At 67.3% G+C, this 22787-nt stretch overlaps 2 protein-coding genes across 12 annotated transcripts in view; one reads left to right on the plus strand and one right to left on the minus strand.

The window, feature by feature from the left end:
* Window positions 1-290: 290 nt before the first annotated feature.
* CRYBA1 (crystallin beta A1) lies at window positions 291-4961 on the minus strand. Its single transcript, XM_068415793.1, is given in 8 exon segments — window positions 291-438; window positions 584-726; window positions 1238-1379; window positions 3028-3146; window positions 3380-3499; window positions 4088-4152; window positions 4930-4942; window positions 4944-4961. Coding segments are annotated over 8 exon segments (768 nt in total).
* A 4654-nt stretch (window positions 4962-9615) lies between these two features.
* MYO18A (myosin XVIIIA) overlaps window positions 9616-22787 on the plus strand; it is a 38114-nt gene continuing 24942 nt past the window's right edge. For 4 of the 11 annotated variants that reach the window (XM_068415460.1, XM_068415461.1, XM_068415462.1 and 1 more), the window contains exons 1-5: window positions 19194-19300; window positions 20217-20282; window positions 21126-21184; window positions 21851-22504; window positions 22710-22772. In XM_068415460.1, the coding sequence (XP_068271561.1) occupies window positions 20246-20282; window positions 21126-21184; window positions 21851-22504; window positions 22710-22772 (813 nt within the window). In that variant the 5' untranslated portion in view covers window positions 19194-19300; window positions 20217-20245. Of the gene's footprint in view, window positions 9676-14651; window positions 15745-19193; window positions 19301-20216; window positions 20283-21125; window positions 21185-21850; window positions 22505-22709; window positions 22773-22787 lie in introns of those variants that run through there. The other 7 variants (XM_068415466.1, XM_068415458.1, XM_068415459.1 and 4 more) reach the window with 3 other exon arrangements.

Consider the following 22787-nt stretch of genomic DNA (forward strand, 5'->3'; position numbering starts at 1 on the left):
CCCCACCGGGCTTCAGTCCTGCTTCAAATAGGCAAGAAAGAGCCTGGTCCCTGCTACTGGGCTGGGGATGTGCGACTTCGATCCCAAACACACGACAGCGAACAGCTGGTTTGTCTTTTTCTTTCAGTCACATTTATTGGCAATTGTGGCGGTTGGTACCGTTGGGGAGTGTTGTTCCATAAGCAGTTGCAGTACAAGAAGGGGCGGTTATTTCGGGAGGGGAGTATTAGCACCAAAAGGGAGCCGGTGAGCTTGAGAAACCTTGCAGAGATGTACTGGGAAGTGGGGAGCTACTGCTGGACACGCCTCATGGATTGGATCTGGCAGGTCTGGGCATGCGAGCCCCACTCTCTCCAGTGTTTGTAGTCTCCTCCATGGTGGTCGGCCTCCAGGACGTACTGGTAGCCACGGTACCCGGGATACTGGTAGCAAACCCAGCTGGAAGAAAAAGGAGTCGTCAGGTGGCTGTACAGAGGACAAGAGGTAAGGAAGGGGGTTACGGGGTGTCCCCCCTCCAGCTGTGGTAGCACAGCGGTGGCAGCGGTTTGTTCCCGCTGCCCACGGCCCTTTGCCCGTCACTTACGCGCCACTCTGGATCTTCATGGAGCCCACTTCGTTGTTGGCCCAGCCCATGGCCTGCAGCGAGGGGTAGTCGTCACCGATCTCCCACTGGCGGCCGATGAAGTTGTCTTTCTCGAAGACGGTGATCTTGGATTCCTTGTGATTCTGGCGGGGGGACAGCAGGGGGTGAGGGGGAGGCGGTGGGTGGGGACGGTGGGGCAATGGCTGTCCCTCCCTATGGCAGGGGAGGGCATATGCTCGGATGGTTTCCTGGAGAGGGAGGTGTTGAGAACCTGGGCTGGTTTTCCCAAAGCCCAGATGTGTGGAGGTGCTCAGCAGGGTGGTGCTGGGCCAGGACAGGGCAGGGGTTGGCCTGGGAGGTGTCAGTGGCAGCTATGCCACAGCTGCTGCCTCAGGCTGGCTGTCCCCCAGCTCTGGTCATGTACAGCTGGCCCTGAAGTTCCCTTAAAAGGCTCCAGAAAGCAGGATAGAAAGCAAGTCCTGCTGGGCATGGGGAGGAAGAGCTGAGCCCGCCACAAGGAGCCTCTGCTACCCACAGAGCCACTGGCATAGCTGTGTTTGCCCTTCCTAACCTCACTCTTGGCCTGGGGCTATTGCCTGTGACATTTTAATGGCATCAGAGACGTGAGAGCTCCGTGGGAGCCGGGACACTCACAGCGGAGCAGACGGGGCGGAAGGACATGAGGCGCTCGATGTGGTAGGCGTTGCTGCCGCTCCAGGCGTCCCAGCGCGGGTACTCTCCCCTCTCCAGGATGAACTGCTGCCCGCAGAAGCCGGTGTGCTCGTAACCGATCCAGCTGCAAAAACGGAGCGAGGGCTGCCAGGGCTTCCTGCGGCAGCTCTGGGCCTCCTGCTCGGGGCTGGCACCGGGGCACGGATGTAGGTGCAAGGAAGAGGCTGGGGTCTGACCTCTGCCCACGAGTCGGGACGAAAGGAAGCAGTGCTGGATGTGGGCAGAGCACCTGGGGAGCCTGTAACTGCACCTGGTGCCCGGGAGCAGCCCGCATGGCAGCGCTGGCATCCCCCGGCTGCGGCGGGCCAGGTTTCCCCCCCTCAGGGGCCCGGCCTGCGAGGGCGGCTCGCTTTCCCCTAACGCTCTGTGGTTATTTATGCAGACTGGCAGCGCATTAGGGTGCCACAGGACACCCCCGGCTGCCCTTCTCTCCCAAAGGCCTCGTTTCTTACTTGTTTCCCAATTACAACCTGGCACAGCTGGAAAGAGCTGAATTCCCAATGCCCAAACCAGGCAGAACCCAGCCAGCTGTGGGCAGGGCAGGGGGCTGTTGCCTTTCCCCTTTCTGGGTCCCCTCTCTTCGCTGCAAACAAACAAGGGGAGGTGAGAGGGATGCCTCCAGCCTGCAGGGAACATTTGCAAGCCCTGGTGCTGCCTACAGGAGAGCCTGGCTGTCCCCAGAGTGGGGACCTCTCCTGGCCACGTCCCCTTCCAGAGACTGGGGATGGGACAGCCGCAGCCGAGCGGGGAGGCAGAGGCTGGGCTGGGGGCTGGAAGGCGGATGGCACAGGCTGTGCAGCCCACAGACCCCCTGCTTATAGGGTACACGGGGTGCTGAGGGGCACGCTGAGCCAGGGGGGGCGAGGGCGTTTTGCCCCTGACCCAAAGTGAGCCCCGATCCTGTGTCCCGCAGTCGGCCTCCCCCCGCGCAAGGTGACCAGCCTGGTTAGGAACACGTCAACTGGAGCAGTGAGCTGATTACGGCGTGAGCACGCGTGCCGCTGTAATCCCATTAGCATTACAAATCCTAAATATAGCAGCACAAATCTATCTTGTCTGCTTCCCCGGCCCCAGCGGGATGCTTGACGTGGGGACCGCTCCTTACACACGGCGCCTCAGAGCAGCTCAGGAGAGGTCCTTTCCAACAAACGATTCTATGATTCTGTATCGTTCCCGTGCGCAGGGAGAAGCCCGGTTCTGCTCCCTGCCCCATCCCTGGGGCAGCCCAGCGCAGGCTGTGGGCAGGCTCTGATCAGGCTATGGGGAGCTGCACGGCATGGGAGAGCACGGGGCAGAGCAGGGCTGGGCCCTGGGGCAAGAAAGGTTGTTCCCTGGGCACGGTGCTTCATGGGGTTACACAGGCAGGATGGGGACCAGGCTGAGCTCGAGAGCCACTCTCTGAGCACTGATCTTCCCTGCATCCTTGGGCAGCGTCCCTGTGGGGCACTGGCAGGCTCCAGACCTGTCTGCTCCCAGACTGCAGGAGGCAGTTTTGGATGATGCCAAAGGCATTGCTGCTGTCCTCTGGCCCTGTGTCTGTGTCAGTGCTGCCCGGGGGTGGTTGCTCTACCCTGGCAGCGCGGGATCCCCTGTACCTGGCTTCCCCCAGCTGAGCAGAGCAAGGACAGCCGGCCCCGCTCCACGCTCAGGCACCCCTCGCCCTGCCAGCCCGCCTGGGAAAGCATCCCCACTGCTGACCGCCGGGTACTCACGCGCCGCTCTCCACCTTCAGGGAGCGAATGTTGTCGAAGCCGCACTCCATGATGTTTGGACAGGCTGAAGTGAACTCCATCCTCTTGCCCTGGAAGTTTTCTTGGTCGTACACGGTGATCTGGAACGGAGAGCGAGCTGCCGAGTTGGGAACTGCCCGGCAGCGGCCACGGGTGATTCAGCGTCTCTTCGAGACGGAGAGTCGTGCTGCGTCCAGGGGCAGCCCCGGGCACCCCTCTGCGCTGGGACGCAGCCCCGCATGCCTCCGCGCGTGCCTGCACTGCTGGCCCCGTGGTGCCCTGCCTTGGTGCCGGGGGAGCTGCATGCTGGCCCCCGCTCCGCTCTCCTGCTCACCCCTGCGGAGATCAGTTCCCGGGGCAGCTGTGCCGTCTGGAGAGAGGAGCGGAGCCGTTCGGGGACGGGCGGGTGGCAGGGCTGTGGCTGGCGGTTCTCCCGGCCTCTGCTCCGAACGCTCTAGGGCAAAGAGGATTAACGGGGGAAAGGCCGAGGGGGAACTCCCCGGGGGGCTGTGGCTGACACTCTCCTCTCCCAAACCAGCTCCAGGCTTCGGTGGGATGCACCCTGCTTGCACACATGCTTCTCCTCTCCCTCTCGGCTCCCTCCTCGAACTCCGGCCCTGGAGCCATCGCCAGACCCCTCGGGGCTGCTCCCCACCTTGCTCCACCATGCCCACCACCCTGTTTGCAGCCCTCGTGCCTGGCCGGCCCCTGCCCACCCTGCCTGCCTGCATCAACAGGGCGAGTAACAGCGTGTGGCGTTCGGGGACTGCTCTAACTGCCCGGCACGGGAGGACTGGTAAGAGCAGGGCACAGCTGGGCCAGGGTGCTGCAAAAAGGCTTAAGAAAAACACCCGGGAGATGTCTGAGCAGGTGGGAGGCATGTTCCTGTGGGCAGAGGACAGGGGTGCCTTGCTTCCTGTGCTCCTGCCACCTCGCTGCCCACCGTGCAGCTTTTCTGGCCCCGGAGGAGTGTCTTTGCCCCTCTCCCTGTCCCCCACCTGCACCCAGAGAAAAGCAAGATACACGGGGTGCGAGGACGTACCTTCCACGGGCCCATGGGGACGGGCAGAGGGTTTGTCTGAGCCATCTTTGCTGCTGGAACGGTGTCTGGAGAAGGAAGGAAAAGCTGTTTGCGCTGCAGCCTGCCCCTGTGCATCCCCGCTGCCAGCTCATGGGGCTGGGGGACAGCTCTGCACCCGCTGCCCACGGTGCCTGTTCAAAGGCAGCTGCCCTGCTGCTGGGGGCAGGACGCCCACCACAGCAAGACCCTCTTGCTAGCCGCAGGTTGGATTAGGGGGCATGGCGGCGGGCTCCGGGACACATCCAAAGCAGGGTGTTCCCTTCTCACTGCTGCGATGCCCCTTCCCTCCTCCTGGCCGTGGCACGGAGCCTGCTTGCCTTCTGCGGCACAGTGCCCAGCTCCCCCTTCTCCTTCCCCAAGGCCAGGCCATCACTAGGAAAAGCACCCCTGAGCCGGTGTGGGGAGCTGCAGCGGGGGGCACGGGCTGCCCCGTGCCTGGTGGTGTCCAACAGACCTGCCTACTCCCCTCTCCCTGCCCCAGCATCCTGACTATGCCTCCCTTGGGAGGCGCAGTGGGGTCCCATGGATGGCCCCGGCTAACAGTGGGAGATGCCAACCAGAGTGCCGTGCCAGGGGCCGGGGCCTGGTGGGTGCCAGGAGTGGGGTGCCCCATGATAGAGGGGCTCTCAGCCACTCCAGCTGCCAGTGGGGACGTGTGAGCCTGTCTTTTGCCATGGGAAATGGCGACAGTCCCTCTGGGTGTCTTTTGCCACCAGGCAGGAGGAAGGGTGTCTGCCCGGCCAGCGGCAGCGGGGTGAGCAGGGGGCGAGGTGGGAGAGGTACGAATCGGTCACAGGACTCACCTAGCTCAGGCGGTTACTGCTGCTTCACCCATGTAATGTTTGCCTACTTCAGCGGCTCGGCTTTTATAGGGTGCTGCTGGCCGGGAGCTGGTGCCAGCGTTTGCAGAGCCGTCAGCACAATGCTTGCTCTGGCATTGTCCTGTTGATCCCGGGAGATTTCAGCTGCTCATCCCCATGGTCTGAGCCACATTCTTGGGGAAAAAGAAAAAAAAAAGAAAAAAAAATTGATAATTAAAAAAAAAATAATCGAGACGGCTGTTTGCACAGATAATCTTGGGCACAAATGACTCAACGGTTTGACCGCTCTGGCATTTTCCAGGGGCAATGCACCGTGCCGTCACGGGGTGAGCGCGGGGGCTGGCCTGGCCCTGGCACTGGTGGGCGCGGTGGGGATGGCGCGGCACCCTCCCGGTGAGACCCTGCAGGCGGCGGGCTCAGCTGGGTGCCTGCTGGGCACCGCCATCGCCTTGCTCTGCCGGCCGCGGCGGGTCCCTGTCTCCATGTTGCTGTGGACACCCTCCTCCCACCGCAGCCCCCATGGCGGGCGAGGGTGGCTGCAAGGCTGCTGCTCCCCGCTCGGTGGGCAGAGGTGTGGGGCCCCCCGTTCACCATGGCCCCAGCACCACACCGGGCCCCACTGCTCACCCCCCAGCTCCGCACAGAGCTGCCGCCGCCCCGTCCCCGTCCCCGTGGGGAGCTGCCATGGGCCTGGGGAGGCCTGAGGCCTGCGGTAACCATGGCAACGAGGCACCCCTAGGCCTCAGGCCTCGCAGTAACCATGGCAGCCGGGTCCGGCTCCCCCTTCCCCACAGCATGGCTCCCTCAGGGCGCTGTGGGCCCCGGGGTGCCACGGTGGGCGCAGGCCCAGGCCGTTGGGGGGTCACGAGGCGAGCGCAGCGGCGCGGGCTGCTGCCTCAGCGCATGGCTGCCGGCACAATGCGCCGCCCGCGTCTGACTGCTCCTTTTGTCTCCCTGCCGGGCGGCCGGCACAAAACAAAGCGCCCTGTCAGCGCTGCCCACGGCCAGGCCTGGCGCCCGGCCCGGGGGACCCTGCCGGGGCTGTGCTGCAGGGGTGGTACCTGCCCAGCCCAGCCCGAGGGGGCACAGCGGGGTCCTGGGGGTCCCCTCCTGCGGGCAGGGCTCTGGTGTGGCAGGGGGACACCAGGGCCTGGGGGGGATCTTTCCCCTCACCGGCTGCTGCCATGCAGCCTGCTGCAGGGGAACAGGGATGGGCACAGTGTCCGTGAAGATGGGGGGGATCGCTGGGGAGCTGAGCTGTGGGGCTGTGCCGCTAAAGCCTGACACCGGCTCCCGGGGCACACTGGCTGACTGTACTGCCATGTCCCAGCAAACGTGGGGTCAGGGAAAGGGACAAGCAGGGCCACCTGCCCTCCGTGGGGCTGCCAAAACGTGGGCTGGTGCTGGGAACGCTCCTGCAAAGCCCCCGGGCACCCGCCCTGTGCCCCCCCAGCCATGTGCACCCCCCCCAGGCCTGCTGCGAGGGGGAGGCTGGGCTGGAGCTCATCCACCAGCTCCCTCCAGACCCTCAGGCATGCCCTGGCCATGGCTTCGGCCACCCCGGTGGTGCGGTGGCTTTGCCAGGAGCCTGGTGCCACTAGAGGGAGAGCTGACCCCAAGCAGGCCGCGCCGCAGCGGGCGCATGCGGGTGTGTGGCACTGCACACCCCTCTGCACCCCACACAGGCACCCGGCTCCCCTCGCAAAGGGAAAATGCTGGCTCTGGCTGCAAACGGTCCCCGGGCAAAGCCCAGAGCTGGCAGCCACCCCAGGCCAGGGGGAAGCCCCCCCTGCACACCCTACATTGCGCATGGCCAGGGACAGGTCACCCTTGGCAGACAGCAGGACCCCGGGGTATGGCTCAGGGTGCAGCGGGCTCCCCAACTGCCCCCCCAGCTCACACCGAGCACTGCTGATGGGGCAGGTCCCCTCCACGAGCACCTGGGGAGCCACCGCTGCAATGATGCTGGCGGGTCCACGGGTTGTCCGGAACGACTGGTTTTTCTAGATCCCAGAGACTATAAAAAAGCAGTGACCTATTTAGGAAACCCTGCGGCGCTGCGAGACAGATGCATCCCCTGCCAGCCCGGCTCGGGGCCCTCGCCGCTCCGGTCAGCTGTCTGCCCCTGCCGGGGGCACCACAAAACACCGCTGGCACCAGAGCTCTGTCCTGCTTCTCCTTGGAAAGCTCTGGGCAGCACGGAGCCTTTCCTTGGGCGGGGGGTTTGCTGGTGCCTGTGAAACCCCGTGCCGGGGGATTGTTGCTCAGCACAACCCTGGGAGAGGGGCTGGCGAGGCCAGATGGGATCTCGTGGGCATGGGAACCTGGGCACCTTGCTGGGAAGCGCAGAGGTGTTTAGCCCTGGGGAGGTGGCAGGAGGCTGGCCCCACTGGGTGGCTGCTGGTGGCAGGGCTGTGTGAGACACCAGGGAGCCCGCGCCATCCCACGGCTCAGCGGTTCCAACCGGCATCAGCCCCGCCACTGCCTGCCCGGTGTGATAAGGAAGCAGGAGCTGCCGCAGGCTGTGACCGGCTGTTCACCCGCCCGTGCCAGGGAGGCAGGGTACAGTCACGCCTGTCCCCTTGCCACCGCAGCCGGAAAACCCTCCTAGCAGCCGAGCCGGGGCTCTGCCTCCCCTCTGGCTCACTCGTCCCCGTCCCTGCTCTCTGGACGGCTGTGGCTCCCTGTGCTTGGTGCCACGTGCCTGGGACAAAGGAAAGCGTGGCAAAAGCAGGCGGCTGCGCTCACTGCCGCCGTCCTCTGCCGCTGCAAGGGCTGCGCCTCCTCCACCGCCAGGTCCTTCAGCCCAGGGTGCAGCACGGGGCCCCTCGCACGGCTGCCAGCTTGCTCTCACTGTGCTCCCGCACGTGTGTGCTGCTCTGCTGCTGCGTCGGGGCCATGTCCTGGGCATGTGTTGTGGGCTGGAAATCACACCTGGCCTCACTGCTGCAAGGGAACAGGGGCTTGTGACACTCCAGCAAGCGTGTCCCGAGGGAGGAGAACCCCGTGCGATTCCCGGTGCTTGTGGTGCGATGCTTGCTGCTGCGGAGATGCTCCGTGCTGGGGATGGATGATCCTGGGGGCCTTTCCCCAGCACATGGCAAGGCTCAGCTCCCGGTGAGCGCACAGCCCGGCTCTGCTGTGCAGTGAGGCTGCAGCCCCAGGAGAGACCCGAGTCCCCCCCTCGCCCCATCATGCTCACGGCCTGACCGCACGAGAGCCAGGGCGGTGCGGCTGACCCCAGTTTAGCCTCTAATGGATGGTGGCAGAGTTTCGGGATGAGTGCTCCGGGGCACCCCAGGAGGTGGCAGGGATGGTGCTGGGGGCAGACCTCTGTCCCCACAGGTCTCTCTGTCCATCCTGAGCTTTCCCCTGAGAAGTGCTCGCGGATGCCTCTCTCTGGGGGTCCCTGTTCCCCAAGCCCCGCTCCAGCTTCCCTGGGCTGCTGGGCCACCCGTGTCCCATGAAAGGCCTGGAGGTGGCCCAGCTGCTCCCACGTCCCACGGCAAGGGAGGATACCCCAGCACGGAGACTGCGGGGCTTGGCCTGAAACCATCCACCCTAGGGCAGCCGCCACCGGCCTTCGCGCTGTGTGTGGCCGGAGGGACCCTCAGGATTTTGGCTGTATGTGACCGACCCCAATATGACATCCCAAAGCTGGACGTGAGTGGAAGGGGCGTAATAAAGGCATTGTGGCTCTCACTGAGAGATGCTCATCGTTAATCACGTGCCGTCTCCCGGCCAAGGCAGCCAGGCACCGTCCTGAGCGGTTTGGTTCCCGCAGCCGTACAGCCCTCCCTGGGGACAGGCGGTGTGGGGCGACGAACCGGCCGCAAAATGGCTCCGCAGGCGGCTCCGCCACGTCCTGCTTTGTATTCCCCCGGCTCGGCCGGCACAGCCGCCTGCGGGGACGGCCACCCTGCTCCGGCAGCCTGAAGCCCTCCCTGTGCCGGATCAGGTGCTGCTCCTGATCGTGTCCTTCTGAAAAGGGGACCCCTCGGAGCGTGTGTGTGTGCATTGGTGTGATACACGGGGCTGTGAGCGCACGGCGGGCGGGCGTTCTCCCGCGTGTGTGTTGTGTCGTGGGATGACCAGTGTGTGTGTGCTGCACGCGTGTGCCGGAGGGGCCGTGCGCTGCCGTGTGCCGACCGGGGTGTGAGCACCCGCCTGCGCGTGCACCCGCTGTGCAGAGCTGGGTGTGCGCGTGTGTCAGGGCGTGTGTCACAGCCCTTGCAGCAGGTGTGTGTGTGTGTCACAGCCCATGTGTGCACCGGGGGGAGATGTGTGTCACAGCCTGTGCACCGGGGGGGTGTGCGTGTGTGTCACAGCCCGTGCACCGGGGGGGTGTGCGTGTGTCACAGCCCGTGCACCGGGGGGTGTGCGTGTGTCTCTTCGGGGTGCTGCGTGTGTTGTGGCAGCGGGTGGGTTCACCGGGCCGTGGGGGGCGGGTGCGCACCGGGGCTGCTTATGGCAGCGCCTGAGCGTTCCCGGGTGGGCCGGACCCCGCCGTACCGTTCCGTACCGTTCCGTGCCGGGCCGTTCGATGCCGTTCCGTGCCGTTCGATGCCGTTCCGTGCCGTACGGGGCCGCGCGGGGCGCGGCGGGCGGCGCGCGCAGAGCCGGCAGTGCCCGCCCCGGTGCGGACCCGCCCCGCCCCGCCCCGCGCCGCCGCCGGGGCCCGGCACCGCCGCCGCCGCCAGCACCGGGGCCCCGCTCCGCCGCCGCTGGGTGAGTACCCGCCGCGTCCCCACCGCTACCGGTACCGGTACCGGCCCCCGGGGCAGCGGCACGCATCGCGCGGGGCGGGGCGGGGCGGGCTGCGGCTGCATCGCCCCCCGGGCGGGCCGGGCCGGGCCGGGCTGTGCCCGTGTCCGTGCGTGTGCCCGGGCCCCCGCGCCGCTGCACAGCTGGTGTGTGCGGGTGCGCGCGCGCGTGCCCCCCGGTGCGGTTGCGGGCTGCGGGTGCGCGCACGGGCCGCTGTTGTCCTGCAGCGCCCGGGCTGGTGCAGCCCCTGGGGTCCTGCGTGTGCGTGTGTGTGCGTGCACATGTGTGCGTGTGTGTGCATGTGTGTGCATGTGTGTGCATGTGTGTGCGTGGCGGCCCCCATTGTGTCACCTTGTGCGTGTCCCCCCGCCCCGTTGCACTGCAGCACCTGTGTGTTTACCGCACACGCCGTGGGGTGCTGGAGGTGTGGGCACCCCACCGGGGACAGCTGGGGGTTGTGGGGGCAGCTGTGCATCCAGGGTGGGCTTGCACCCTCCGTCGGGGGACAGCCAGCCTGTCCCTGAAGGGTGCCCCACCTTGGGTGCCCCACGTTGGGTGCCCCAGCGCCCGCAGCGGGGCTCCTCAGGCCTGGCCCCGCTTCCAGGGAGAAACCACTCGCCTGGGCCTTCCCCGCGCCGCCGGGGAATCGCATCCCGAGCCATTAGCCCGGCTGGCCGTTAACCGCAGCGCCGCGGGGGCCGGCGGCACTGCCACCTGGGTCCCTTTCCGGGGTGACACAAGGGCGGTGGGTGGCCTTGCAGCAAGCTGCCGCGCTGGGGGCGGCAGGGGCTCGTGGGGCCTGTGGCCACCACGGCGCCTGCCTGCACGTTAATTTGCCCGGGGAGGAATATATAGAGCGGCGGGTGAGGGCTGGGACGCGCGTCCAGAAATAGTGTGGTTTCCAGCCGGCCTGTGAGATGCAAATCCTCTGGTCAACGGGCGCCGGAGCTAAACTTAGGGCAATTACAGAAAAGTGTGGGCCCACGGCGGGTGTGCAGGGGTGTGCAGCGGCCAGTGTTCCCACACCCTGGGCTGGCCCTGGCACCTCAGCACTGGGGGACCCCCACCCGGCAGCTCCCACCACCCCGTCCCCCGTCGGGAGCCGAGCGTTCCCACGGCGCCTGCGCCGGCCCTGGACTTTGCCCGCTGACGAGCCGTGGCTCAGCCCTTCACCTTTGCCGTGGGCTGGGCCGTGCAGGGGGTCAGGCTGCAAATTTGGGGCCAGAAACGGGCGGTGGGGGAGGCACGTGCTCAGTGGTGACAGGGCTGTGACCTGCCTGTCCTCCCCCGAGCTGGTTGCTAAATCGTCTCCTGCTTTCGCTCCCACCCAGCAATGTTTTGTAAGGGCTCTCGGGCTGTTTTATTGCCCAGCTTTGGGGCGAGGCCGGTGCCGGGGTGCGCCGAGTGCCTGCACCCCACGCACGCACCCTGTGCACCCTCCTGGCCTCCGCCGTCAGCCCAGGGTGACACTTCAAAGCCAGGCTGGGTCCTTTGCTCTTGGACACGGGGTTCCCACAGCAGGAGGACCCAAAATCCTGCTTTGGAGACAGCCTGGCGGCACATCCCGCCTGTGACTCGGGTAAATCCGGGATTGTTTTCCTCCTGACGCATCCCAGCGTTGTCCGTAAGGGCGGGCAGTGCAGAGGGATTTGGAAAACCCCTAAATTTCCTTGTTCTGCGGAAAACTTGTGTCCGACAAAGAGGAGAGGAGCTGTCGCACAGGTCAGCCCCCTCCGCCCCGCGCAAGAGCCAGGCCAGCTGCTGGACATCGCTGCTGGCAGCACCCGCTCCCTGGCACCGCATCGTCCCTGCCCGGCCGGGCACAGCTGGGGTGTGGGGTGCCCTAACGTGGTGTCCCCAAGGAGGTGACAGCCGCCAGCTCCTGTGCTGAAGTGACGGGCAAGCGTGACCCTACTGCCGGCACCGCGTCGGGGAGCAGAGCGGGGAGGGCAGGTGACGGGGAAACTTGCGCTGCAGGTCCCTGCGCAGGGAGCGCGTCGGACGAGATTGCGTGTCGGGGAGGGAAGGAGTGGCCCGGAGTTTCAGTGAACGCCTTCCTCCCCGCCTGGGACTCCCCGGCGCCCTGGCAGGGACGCGGGGGGCTTATGGCCACGGTGCGGGGCTGAAGGGGAGGTTGCATTCCTTGCTCCTGCTTGGGGGGCTCCGGGAGGGCTTTTGGGTTTGGGAGTCTTGAGCTGGGTCTCCCATTCTGCCACCTGGCCCTTCCAGGGTGACATCCGCTGTCCCCTGCCAGCCCCGGTGTCCCAGCAGCGGCCTGGTGTGCGATGTCCGGGCACAGCCGGCGCCCACGGGCGCCTCTCCCTCCCCGTCATGGCTCATGCACGCCGCTGTCCCGAACACGCCTGGCGATGGGTAATCCCGGAGCGAGCCCGGGCTGAGTCAGGGAAGGTGCCTTGGGTCTGATTCAGGAGCAGGGAGACGCTCAGCAGCCGCCTCCTGCCGTCACGAGACCCTCCTCAGGGGAAAGGGAACGAACCGCAACGGCATCCCCCGTGGGCCAGGGGTGCTGGGGTCTTCACCCCAGCACACAAACTCCTGTCCCCCCTGCCCTGCTCCGTGCGTGGGGCACACGTGGCCGGGCCGCTGGCTGCCGGCGCCGCCTGCTTAGCGATGCAGATGGTAACGCTTGGTCCCCCTTTTTGTTGAGCGTACAAAGGCCGGGAGGGAGAGGAACCACCGAGGACAAAGAACGCGCTGGCTTCCAGCGCCTCGGCTCTCACCAGCACCTGCCCGGTGAGCGGCTCTGCTTCCGAGGGTCCCCCCCAGCCCCGGGAAGGGGTCCTGGCAGCCCCCTCCCTGCCGTAGGGTGAGCGTGGGGTGCTCCCGGGGGTGCAGTCCTTTGTGCATCCCCCTGGCAGCACTGCTTCGGGGGGATGCCCAGGCAGCTGAGGGGACCGGTGGCACATGTCACGGCTGGGGGACGGGGACGGGCGCAGGTGGTTCCCTCCCCGCCATTGTCTGCGCTGAGGCCCCGGCACCGCCGCGGAGGAGCTGGTGGAGAGCAGCCCCCACGGCAGCACGGCCACAGGGCCCTCTGCCAGCAGGACCTGCTGCGGGTCAGGGGAAGGAGCTGTGCCATCCTCGGGCACAGGTCAGCAGTCACCGCGCAGCCGGTGTTTCTGGGAGAAGAGAAAGGAGCTGGCTTGTTTTCACGTGTTTTGGGGTCCTGCACTGCCCAGGTCCTGGCTGTGGGTCTGGGCAGAGCCCTGGGTGCTGCAGGGGAGGGCAGAACAGGCAGAGCCCCGGGACTGAGCGCTGTGGGCAGAGCCTTGGCAGCCCTGTTGGCTGTGGGCAGGAGGCTCGGGGCCGGCAGATGCAGCCGCCTGGCCGTGCTGCGTGCCCGACCTTGTCCCTCCGACGGCTGCCCCTCGCCGCCTCGGCCATATCACACGCCCGGGGCCGGCATCGTGCCATGGCTTGCAGAGCCCTGCCCTGGCCAGCCCTGTGGTCACGCTTCTCCTGGGCACGTGCGCTCCCACCCCAGCCCCAAGGGGCAGTGGGGTTGGGGCAGTCCCCTGCTGTCCCCTGGACCCGTGTGGCTTTGCCAAGGGGAGGCCGGGTTCCCCGTGTCCCACGGGGTGCGTTCAGGGGCAGCGGGGACCACATGCCCTTGCAGGGAGGTGGCTCAGGCAATGGTGGTGATGCAGCAGTGATGCTGTGCTGGAGCCAAGGTGCAGCTTGGCACAGCACGGCACGGCATGGCACAGCATCTGTGCACCCCAGAGTGCCCACAGAGCCCGCGCTGACAGCACGAGCAGCACCGTCCATCCCCACAGGTTGCCCAAGCCTCGTCCCCACGCCCGTCGGAGAGCTCTAAAGCAGATGCTTCCAACGCGGGGAGTTTTCCTGTTGTCCTTTGTGCTGAGGTTACGTTCCTGCGCGGCTTCCTGCCCCGTTATATATAGCTGTCAGCCCGTCCCGCGCCGCGCTGCCAGCCGCCTGCTCCGCGTTCGAGTTGTTTATCCCCAGCCCAAGCGCTCGACGGAGGTCGAGGGGGGCTGGTGGGCACCGGTTGCCCCGGGGGTCCCATAGCAGCCCCATGCGGGGCGAGGCTGGGGGTGCCCCTGGGCTCTGGGTGCGTGTGGGGTTTCCTGGGGCGCGGGGGCCCAAGGGTTCTGCCGGGCCGTGGTTTTGCCGCTGGCCGGGTGCTCCCCCCAGCGCGGGGTGCCCGAATGAAAGAGCGACTGTTCCTGGAGGGCGCCGGCAGCGTCAGGAGTGTCTACACTGACCCAGCTAAAATTAGACACTTATCAGTGTTTGGGAGGGATGTGATTTTACAGGTTCCTGTTTATTAGAGCAGCCTTCACTTCGGGCCGTGTTTCCGGCTCCCTCCCCGGTGGGGACACTGCCTGTGGCTGTCCCCCATGGCTTCGCGGTGGCCGGGGCCAGGACGAGCAGCAGAGGGGCCTCTGTTTCTTTGACAAGGGGCTTTTGAGCCAGTGGATGGGACGCTGCGGTGCCGTAGCCGGCAGGGACAGGCGGGTTTGCCCAGGGAGCGTCCGCACCGGCAGTAACCGCTGCAAATGCCACAGGGATGTGTCCCTCCCCTGCCCGCCTGTGCTGCCCCGAAACGGTTCCCGAGCTGCGGGAGGTGCTGGGGGTCTTGCCCGCAGTCGGCCCTGGCACTGGCATGGGGATGCACGGGGGTGCCAGGCTTCTTTCGGGGCATCCCTGGGGGTGCAGGGCCACCCTTGTTGCATCCCTGGGGCTTGGTGCCCAGCCAGGGCAAGGGCACAGTGGCTGGGGCAGTCTCAGAGCCCTGCGGTGCTGTTGTCCCCAGGGAGGGTGGGGACGCTGGGACATGGCCCAGGGCTGGGGGTGGCAGCTGGGGTGACCAGTGGGGTGGAGCGAGGGGCAGTGGGGTGGGTGTTGGCCGTGCCGCTGTCTGATGGCACCTTTGCCTGTCTGTCCTTCTGCAGGTAGGCGGCTGTGCCGTGACCAGCGCCCTGACCCAGCGCCGTGCCACAGGGGCGAGTGCGCCCCGAGCCCCCCTCCGCCATGTTCAACCTGATGAAGAAGGATAGAGAGAAGGATGGGGCCCGAAAGGAGAAGAAGGAAAAGAAGGAGAAGAAGGAGCGGATGTCGGCGGCTGAGCTCAAGAGCCTGGAGGAGATGAGCATGCGCCGGGGCTTCTTCAACCTCAACCGTGCCTCCAAGCGGGACTCCAAGACCCGCCTGGAGATCTCCAACCCCATCCCCATCAAGGTGGCCAGTGGCTCTGACCTGCATCTCACGGACATTGACTCTGACAGCAACCGGGGCAGCGTCATCTTGGACTCGGGCCACCTGAGCACGGCCAGCTCCAGCGACGATCTCAAGGTGGACGATGCCAACTTCAAGGGCTCGGTGCTGCAGCGGGCGGCCAAATTCGGCTCGCTGGCCAAGCAGAACTCTCAGATGATCGTCAAACGCTTCTCCTTCTCCCAAAAGAGCCGGGATGAGAGCACCTCGGAGACGTCCACCCCCTCCGAGCACTCTGCAGCCCCCTCCCCGCAGGTGGAGGTGCGCACGCTGGAGACCCAGCTCGCCAAGCAAGGGGTCCCCCCGGGTCACCCCTGCACCCCTCCCGCCGCCTCCCTGCGTGCCAGGGTGCCGGAGCTCGTCGGCAAGAGGTTCCCCGCCGAGCTGCGGCTGCCCGCCTTGGTGCCCCCGCAGCCCCCACCCCCGCGGCAGCTGGAGCTGCAGAGGCGCAACACCGGCGATTTCGGCTTCTCGCTGCGCCGCACCACCATGCTGGACCGGGCGCCCGACGGGCAGGTGTACCGGCGCGTCGTGCACTTCGCCGAACCCGGAGCCGGCACTAAAGACTTGGCGTTGGGGTTGGTGCCAGGTGACCGGTTGGTAGAGATCAACGGGCGAAATGTAGAGAACAAATCCCGGGACGAGATCGTGGAGATGATCCGGCAGTCGGGGGAGACGGTGCAGCTGAAGGTGCAGCCCATCCTGGAGCTGAGCGAGCTGAGCCGCTGCTGGCTGCGGGGCGGCCAGGGGACACGCCGCGCTGCCTGGGATGTGAGTAACGCTGTCCCCGCCGCGGGGCCGGTGCCCTGGGTTTTTGCTGGCTGCCAGCGTCCTCGCGGTGGGTGTTTGGGTTGGCAGGGGCCGTGGGAACTGGCGGGCGCCCGGAGCGATGCATGGGGAGGAGCAGGGGGCTGGGGCTGGGATGCAGGGGCGATGCCTGCCTGGGACCAGGGCAGCAGAGCGGCTGCAAGGGCGGGTTTGCATCAGGGCTTGTGAACTGGCACCGGGGGGGTTTACCGTCCAAAATGCTCATCATGCTGTTGGGTTTGGTCTTCCTCCTGCCGGAGGGGCTCTGGAAGAGCCCAGCTCTGCGTTGTCTGGGGTCAGTCAGTCCCCGTCCCGTCACTGAGGCAGCACAGCCTGGCAGGGAAAGGAGCTTTGCTCCTTGCTGCTGGGAAATCCCTAACGCTGCTTTGCGGGAGGGACGCTGCCCGCCCCGCTGCCCGCCCCAGCCCCCCCAGCCGGGTTCCCTCCCCGGGGACCGGTGCGGTGTGCTGGGGGACCGGAGCTCCGACGGCGTGCGCAGCCCTGCGTGCGATGTGCTGCTGTATAAATAGAAACTTAATGGCTGCGTGACCCACATCTCCTGCGTGAGCTGCCTGGCTCTGCTGACCCTGCCGCGGGCTAACCAGCGTCCTGGCTGGCTGGTGGCCTGGCGGAGGCCCCTGAATGCCGACAGCCAACAGGGCTGGACCCCCTCCATGTGGCGGGGGGTGCAGCAGTGTGGTGTTGCTTTAGCTTGTAACCGGGCTCCTTTAGTGTATGTTTAAGGCTCCCTTAGGGAGAGGAGGGTGCCTGTGCCTGCAGAGCAGGTCGCCTGCGCCAGGGACAGCCATGCCGAGCGCAGCAGGGCCCCATCGCCGTGGGGTGGTGGCCGGGATGGAGCGAGGGTGGCCGTGGTGAGGCCGTGGGGCTCCATGTGCTCCCCGAGCAGGCGCCAGCGCTGCGGGGTGGAGTCTGCACCGAGCCGGAGCGCTGGCTTTCCGGCACCTCCTCCCCGTCACCGGGCAATGCGGGCTGTGCCGCCGGGGTAACCCGTGCCAGATAACCCCACGGGGCTGGGGGGCACGGCTGCCGCCCTTGCTGCCAGGTTTGATGCCAGTGTGTGGAGGCTGGCGAGGCGCTTGTGCCCGGGAAGAGCGCGGTGCTGCGGCTGGGAACGGGGCAGAGGAGACGCCGGTGCCCTTGGGGCTGCGGGGGAGAGGCTACAGCGTACGGCCTCGTGCCGGGTCCTGGCGCGGGTGGACGGCATCGGCCAGAGAGAACCAGCCAGAGGGGTGGCGGGGACCATGTTTGTGGTGTCTTCGGGTGCCACCGCAGCACGGGCACCTCCCGGCGCAGGATGCAGGGGTGCACCAGGGGACGCGCCGGTGCTGGGGCGCTGAGGCTGCGGCGCGGGGTACGGTCGGGGGTCCCTCACCCAGCAAGGTGCCGGCACACAGGGAGGCCCGGCTCTCCCCCAGGCCCCGCTAAGCTCCCTGGAATGTTTCTGTTCCTAATTTAAATAAAAATGATCCTTTTTGAAACAGGAAATTATAGACATATTTTTGGCTGTTGCTCTGGAAGCCCCTCCCGGGCTGGAGCGGGGACGGTGCCGGGCTCCCTGCGTACCCCTGGGGATTCACCCCCCTTGGCAGGGGCTGCGCTGAGCTACCCCCATCCCCGTGGACCCGCGCCGCAGCCGGGCAGGGCAGCACCCGCCGTGTCTGGGGGAGCTCTCAGTGCCATGGGGTGCGCGGGGGGCTGGCCCGTGGCATGGCGTGGGGGACCGGAGGAAAGCCCCCGCTGTGTCCCAGCCTTGCTCCCGGCGCGGCGCAGCCAGGCTGGCTCGGCTCCACGCTTGTATTTATTTATTTACCAGCGAAATTCCTCTGGCAGGGCCCAGGCGTGCGCCGGCCGGGCAGAAATATTCCAGAAACGCCTCCGACTGCTTCGGCGGGACCACAGGCATTCGGCGGCCGCGCCGGCAGACCCCGTGTGCCATGCTCGCCCACCGGCCACGGGCACCCTGGTCCCTGGAGGTTGCTGTCCCCAGGGTGCAAGGCCACCATGCCATGGCATGGCTGGGTGCTGGCTCTTTGCTGGCGTGGGATGTCCCCGGCGTGGGGGTCCCCGAAGGGCCCTGGGGAGGGGGCTTGTGTCGGGCAGGCTTGTCCGCGGTGTCGGTGCGTCTTCGAGAGGGATCTGTTGGCTGGGCAGAAATGCTGCCATGGCTGCAGGGCTGGGCTGGGGGTCCCGGTGGGGGTGTGCCGGGGGAGCCGGGCTCCTGCCCGGTGGGTGGCTCCGTGCCCTGCCTCGGGGGTGCTTGGGACCCCCCGGAAAGGCAGGACCACGTTGCATCACCCGGGTCTGTGCAGGTTTGGCTCGCGGTGGAGGGGGCTGCGGCCAGGGGACGTGACTGTGACTTTTGGCTAATAGCCCAGTGGCTGCCGCCAGCGCTACCTGGGGACACCAGCGTCACTGTGGGCGCCGTCCACCGCGTTGTGCCAGCCCTGCCAAGGGTGTTTGCCGTGGCCTCTCCCCGGAGAGGGGCTGGGGCTGCCGTGCGCTGCCAGCCCCGGGGCAGTGCTGCGAAACCCGGCGTGACCATGGGCCGGGAGGGACATGGCCCAGTGCTGGCATCCCTGGCACAGGGATTTCCAGCCCGCCATCGGCATAGCCCACCAGTCAGGCCGGGACCCCCTGCTCCCTCGGGAGTGGTTTTTGGCTCAGGGCATGTCTGTGTCCCTGGGGTCGGGCAGGGACCTGCTCATGTGCTGGCTGGGGTCTGTGCCATGCCCATGCCTAGGCAGTCACCACCTCTCCTTGGCGCTGCCGGCGTGCCAGGCTCCCTGCTGCCGGCTTGCTCCCAGCCCCTTGTCTGCTGCCCCCTTCCCACTGTCTCCAGGGAGACCTCGGACCCCCAGAGGCAGCTTTGCAATGAAAATGGCTTTGCTTTGGGCTGCCCTGGTGTGCTGGGGGGCTGCTGGGCTGGCACGTGTCCGTGGTGCCACCATCGCCTTGGGGCGGGGGGGCTGTCCGTCCCCGGGAGCGTTTTGGGGGGGCTGTTGTGTTCATGAGAAAGCAAAGGGAGGAGCGAGCGGTGTCGGGGCTGCACCGCCCAGCACAACGCCGGGCACCCCACTCCAACACCAGCCACCCCGCCGCGGGACCCCGGCGCGCAGGAGCCTGCAACCCCGTCCGTCACGGCGCAGGGCCCTCCTTGGGTCCCCCCAGCCCTGCGGCTGTGCTCGGGGCGGGCGGTGGGACGGAGGCCGGGCAGTTCCCCCCGCGGCGCTGGGCTGCTGCGAGCCCACATCACTTCCTCCGGCGGCGGCGGCGGTGGTGACGGTGACGAGGCCCCGCTGCCCGCGTGTCCCCCCCAGCGCTCCCTCCGGCAGCTGCGCGCGCCGGTGGGCCCCTCGCATTCCTCGGCTATTTTTAGGGTGGCCCTATCAGCCCAGCTGTCCCCGCGCCGCTGGCTGCCGCCTCGCCAGTGCCTCTCCCACCGCGCTGCGCCGCGCTCGCCCCGCCGGAAACCCCGCTCCCGGCTCGCCCCGACCCTGCGGTAAGGTGGGGACCCCCAGCGTGACTGGCACGGCATGGGGGAGCACGAGGGGGGCACATGGGAGCCAGTCCCAGCACCGGGGTTGGGGGCCAGGAGGCTGCACCCACCCCTGGAGCGCTTTGGCAGCCGGGGGCTTTCTTGCAGCGCCCTGGGGACCCTGGTGCTCTCCGGGGTCCTTTGGGTGGTGCCCCAAGGCTGCGTGGAGGTGGGAACGCTGTGGGGAGAGGGTTTGGGGCCTCTGACCCACGGACAGGTTCCTCTCTGACCCACACACAGGTTCCTCTCTGGAACCCCGTGCCCAGCCCGTGCTCTGGGCACCGGCGTTTCACACTGCAGTGACAGGGGGGTGCAGGGGACCCCTCAGGGACGGGGCGATTACCCCCGGCCAGGCGGGTTGGCTCGGTGGCCGGGTGCTCCTCCACGCCGTGCCTGGCCCTGGGAGGGAGAGTTCTCCCCGATGGCCCCGGGCACAACCCCCTTGGGTTTCAGAGCGCGGCACTAGCCAGGGCGGCAGGTCCCCACCGGGGCCGCCCGGCCGCTGGCACAGGGTCAGGCTCAGAATAAACCCCGGCTGTCAGGTCGAGCAGGGTGCCGGGGGCAGAAAATATCCCTTCCCTCACCCTGGCATTTGCTTACCGCAGCGGCCAGCCCGCCCGGGGGTGACGGGCACGGTCCTGCGGCCTGACTAACAGGGCTTTTTTTGCACAATGAGTTTTATTGAGTCTCAGCCTGGCCACCTGCCTGTCCCCAGAGCCCTCCCCATAGTTCGTATGCCGAGCGGGGCCGGGTGGGCTCAGAGCCCCGTTCCGGAGGGTCCCGGGCTCCCAGGGCCGGTGGGGAAGGGCATGTGCTCATGCCAGGCATCGGTGTCCCACGTGCCGGTCCCAGCCCGTCTCACCTCTCCCTCTCTCCCCAGCCAGGGCTGCGGCTCCATGAGACATCGCCATGGCGTTTTCATCCCGGTTTGCGTTCTGGGAGCAGAAGGGAAGTCTCGCGCATGTTTGCCCGCACCCCACATTTGGGTCACGCTGCCCAGCAGCTCCCCCAGTTTGCCCAGTGCAGCACTCCCAGCCTCCCACCGCACTACCGCGCCGGGGGCCACGCTGGGCACACGGGGAGCTGCCCCGCGCCCCACGGCTGCGCTCACCGCCGCAGCCACGCACGCAATTACTAACGCCATCGCTAACGACCGCTTTGCGAGTGGCTGCTGCAGCCCCTAACACGGCGTGAGCCCCCTCAGCCGCATGTGCCGGTGCCGCCGGCAGCCCCGGGAGCCTGGCGATGGCCAAGCGGGGAGCGCTGCCCACGGGGTGCAGCGATGCCATGGCCAAGCCCTGGAGCTCGGGGACACGGCGCAGGGCAGGGGAGGGTTTGGCTTTCCACACCCCCTCCGAGAGCCCTGGTCGCCCCGCTCGGCCGGGAGCTGGCACGTCCCGCGGTGCGGCTGCCACAGAGATTAGCTGGTGACACTTAAAACGTGCCGTGACGCCCGGCAGGGTGACGTGCAGGAGGGCAGAGCCGCCGTGGGGACTGGTGACGGGGCTCTACGCGCGCAAGGAGGGGGCTCGGGCGTTTACCGCTCCCACCTTTGGGGTTTGCCATAACCGGGGCGTAGCTCTGCATGTCCCCCCATTTTTTTGACTGCCAGGAGGCCTGGAAGGACACATGTCCTGGGGCTGCAAACTGGGGCTGTTTCACACAGCAGCCTCTTGCCCTTCTGGCATGGAGTGATGGTTGCTGTGGCTTTTCCTGGTCCCTTGTGGCTTTTCGGGCCGCGAGGCCCTGCGGCGGGCTGAAACACGCTCCTCTTGTTTGTGTGACCCTCAGGTCAAGGACGAGGACAAATCCTTAGCTGTGAAAAGACCTGGGAAAGAGGACGGGGCTGTAAGTGTCACAGGGCACGGGCAGGGTGGAGCTGTGTTGGGGACGGGGCTCGTCCTTCGTGGGGACAGACCCTGTGCCAGGGCTTGGGGACATCGAGGAGGGTCGTGGGCTCTGCATCCCTGCCCCGGTCCCCGGGGAGCGCCGGTGGCCGCTCCAGGGCAGCGTGTGGAGGGCGGCGGGTGTTTTTGGCAGGGATGCCCAACTGTTGGCACCCAGTGATCTCTCCCCCTCCGCCTTCCTGGGGCTTGTTCCTGCCCTGCCCACCCCGGTGGGACCGTGCCCACCCCATGGTTATGGCACCAGCTCCCACACCGCCCGCTAAAGCTGCAGGCAGAGGAGATCTTGCAGCTTTGCAAAGGGGGTACTGGTGCCCTGAGCACCAAATTTTACCCACGTACCGGCAGCCCGAGGGTCGACAGGTCCCTGGGTGCGGGGCTGGGAAGGTCACCATCGCTCCCTGTCCCCAGGGCCCGGTGCGGGGCTGCAGGGTGGCTGGGGAAGGGGACTGGGTGCTGTGTCCCTCGGTGCCGGGGTCTGGGCAGGAGCTGTGCTCCTGTGGCAGGGCACGAAGCCCCGGGCACCACCGTGTCCCGAGCAGAGGGTGCTCACGGTGGCAGGCGCCGCAGTGCCAGACCCCCACTCACACCAGTGTCGTTGTGGCTGCAGTCAGAGAGCCCCAAGGATGCGGCATCCGAGCCCCTGAATCCTGAGCCCCCGAAGAGCCCCAAGCCGCCCCCCGGTCGAGGGAAGAGCCCGGAGCCAGCGCTGAACGGGGAGGCCGTGAACGGGCTGGAGGGCCCGGCGGCGGGCACCGAGGCACAGGGGGACGACGGGCAGGGGCTGTCCCGCCGCAGGGTGGTCCGGGTGGTGCGCAAGGTGGTCCGCAAAGTCCTGCCAGGGGAGGATGGCAGCGCCAAGGAGCTGGGCCGAGACCCCAAGTGTCCCGAGCCAGTGCCACCCCCCAGGAAGGAGGAGACGGGCCGTCCTGCTGCCCGAGTTCCCCCCGCCGTGCCGCCTCTCCCCGCCGTGCCACCTCCCCCCGCCATGCCAGCAGCCCCTGCCAAGCCGGAGCCCAAGGACGAGATCTCAGCGGGGCTCAAAACCCTCATGGCGAAGGGCAAAACCAAAGAGCACCGGCCGCGGCTCCGGCCGGGGGACAGGCGGGAGGAAAAGTCCCCCGAGCCGGGCGGGGGGGACGCGAAGCCGTCCCTGTCCCCAGGCGCTGAAGCCAAGCACGAGCCGCCAGTGCAGCGTTCGGGAGGGAAAGTGGAGCCGGCAAAGGCACCGGCTCCGAAACCCACCGCCCTGGAGAGGCACAAGGTACCCGTGTGTGCGCGGCGAGGGATGCTCTAACGCGGCGGCGGGGTTGTGCCGCCCGGCGCGGCACGGTGTGAGCTCACCCGCATGGTTTGCAGTGGTTTTGGGGTGTGCAGTGCTGGGGGGGGTCACTTCTCGGGGCAGTTCTGTGCGCTGCGGCCGCCCCATCACGCTCCCCCTTGTCTCCCTCCCGGCTCATGCGGAGAAGAAACTGCAGCCCGGTGAGAAGCGTCTGACCCCCGCAAAAACTGCCCCGGCACCCCCCCAGCAGGTGTGTGGGAGCGGG

This window comes from Nyctibius grandis, chromosome 18 (genome assembly GCF_013368605.1).
Source record: "Nyctibius grandis isolate bNycGra1 chromosome 18, bNycGra1.pri, whole genome shotgun sequence".
NCBI lineage: Eukaryota > Metazoa > Chordata > Aves > Nyctibiiformes > Nyctibiidae > Nyctibius > Nyctibius grandis.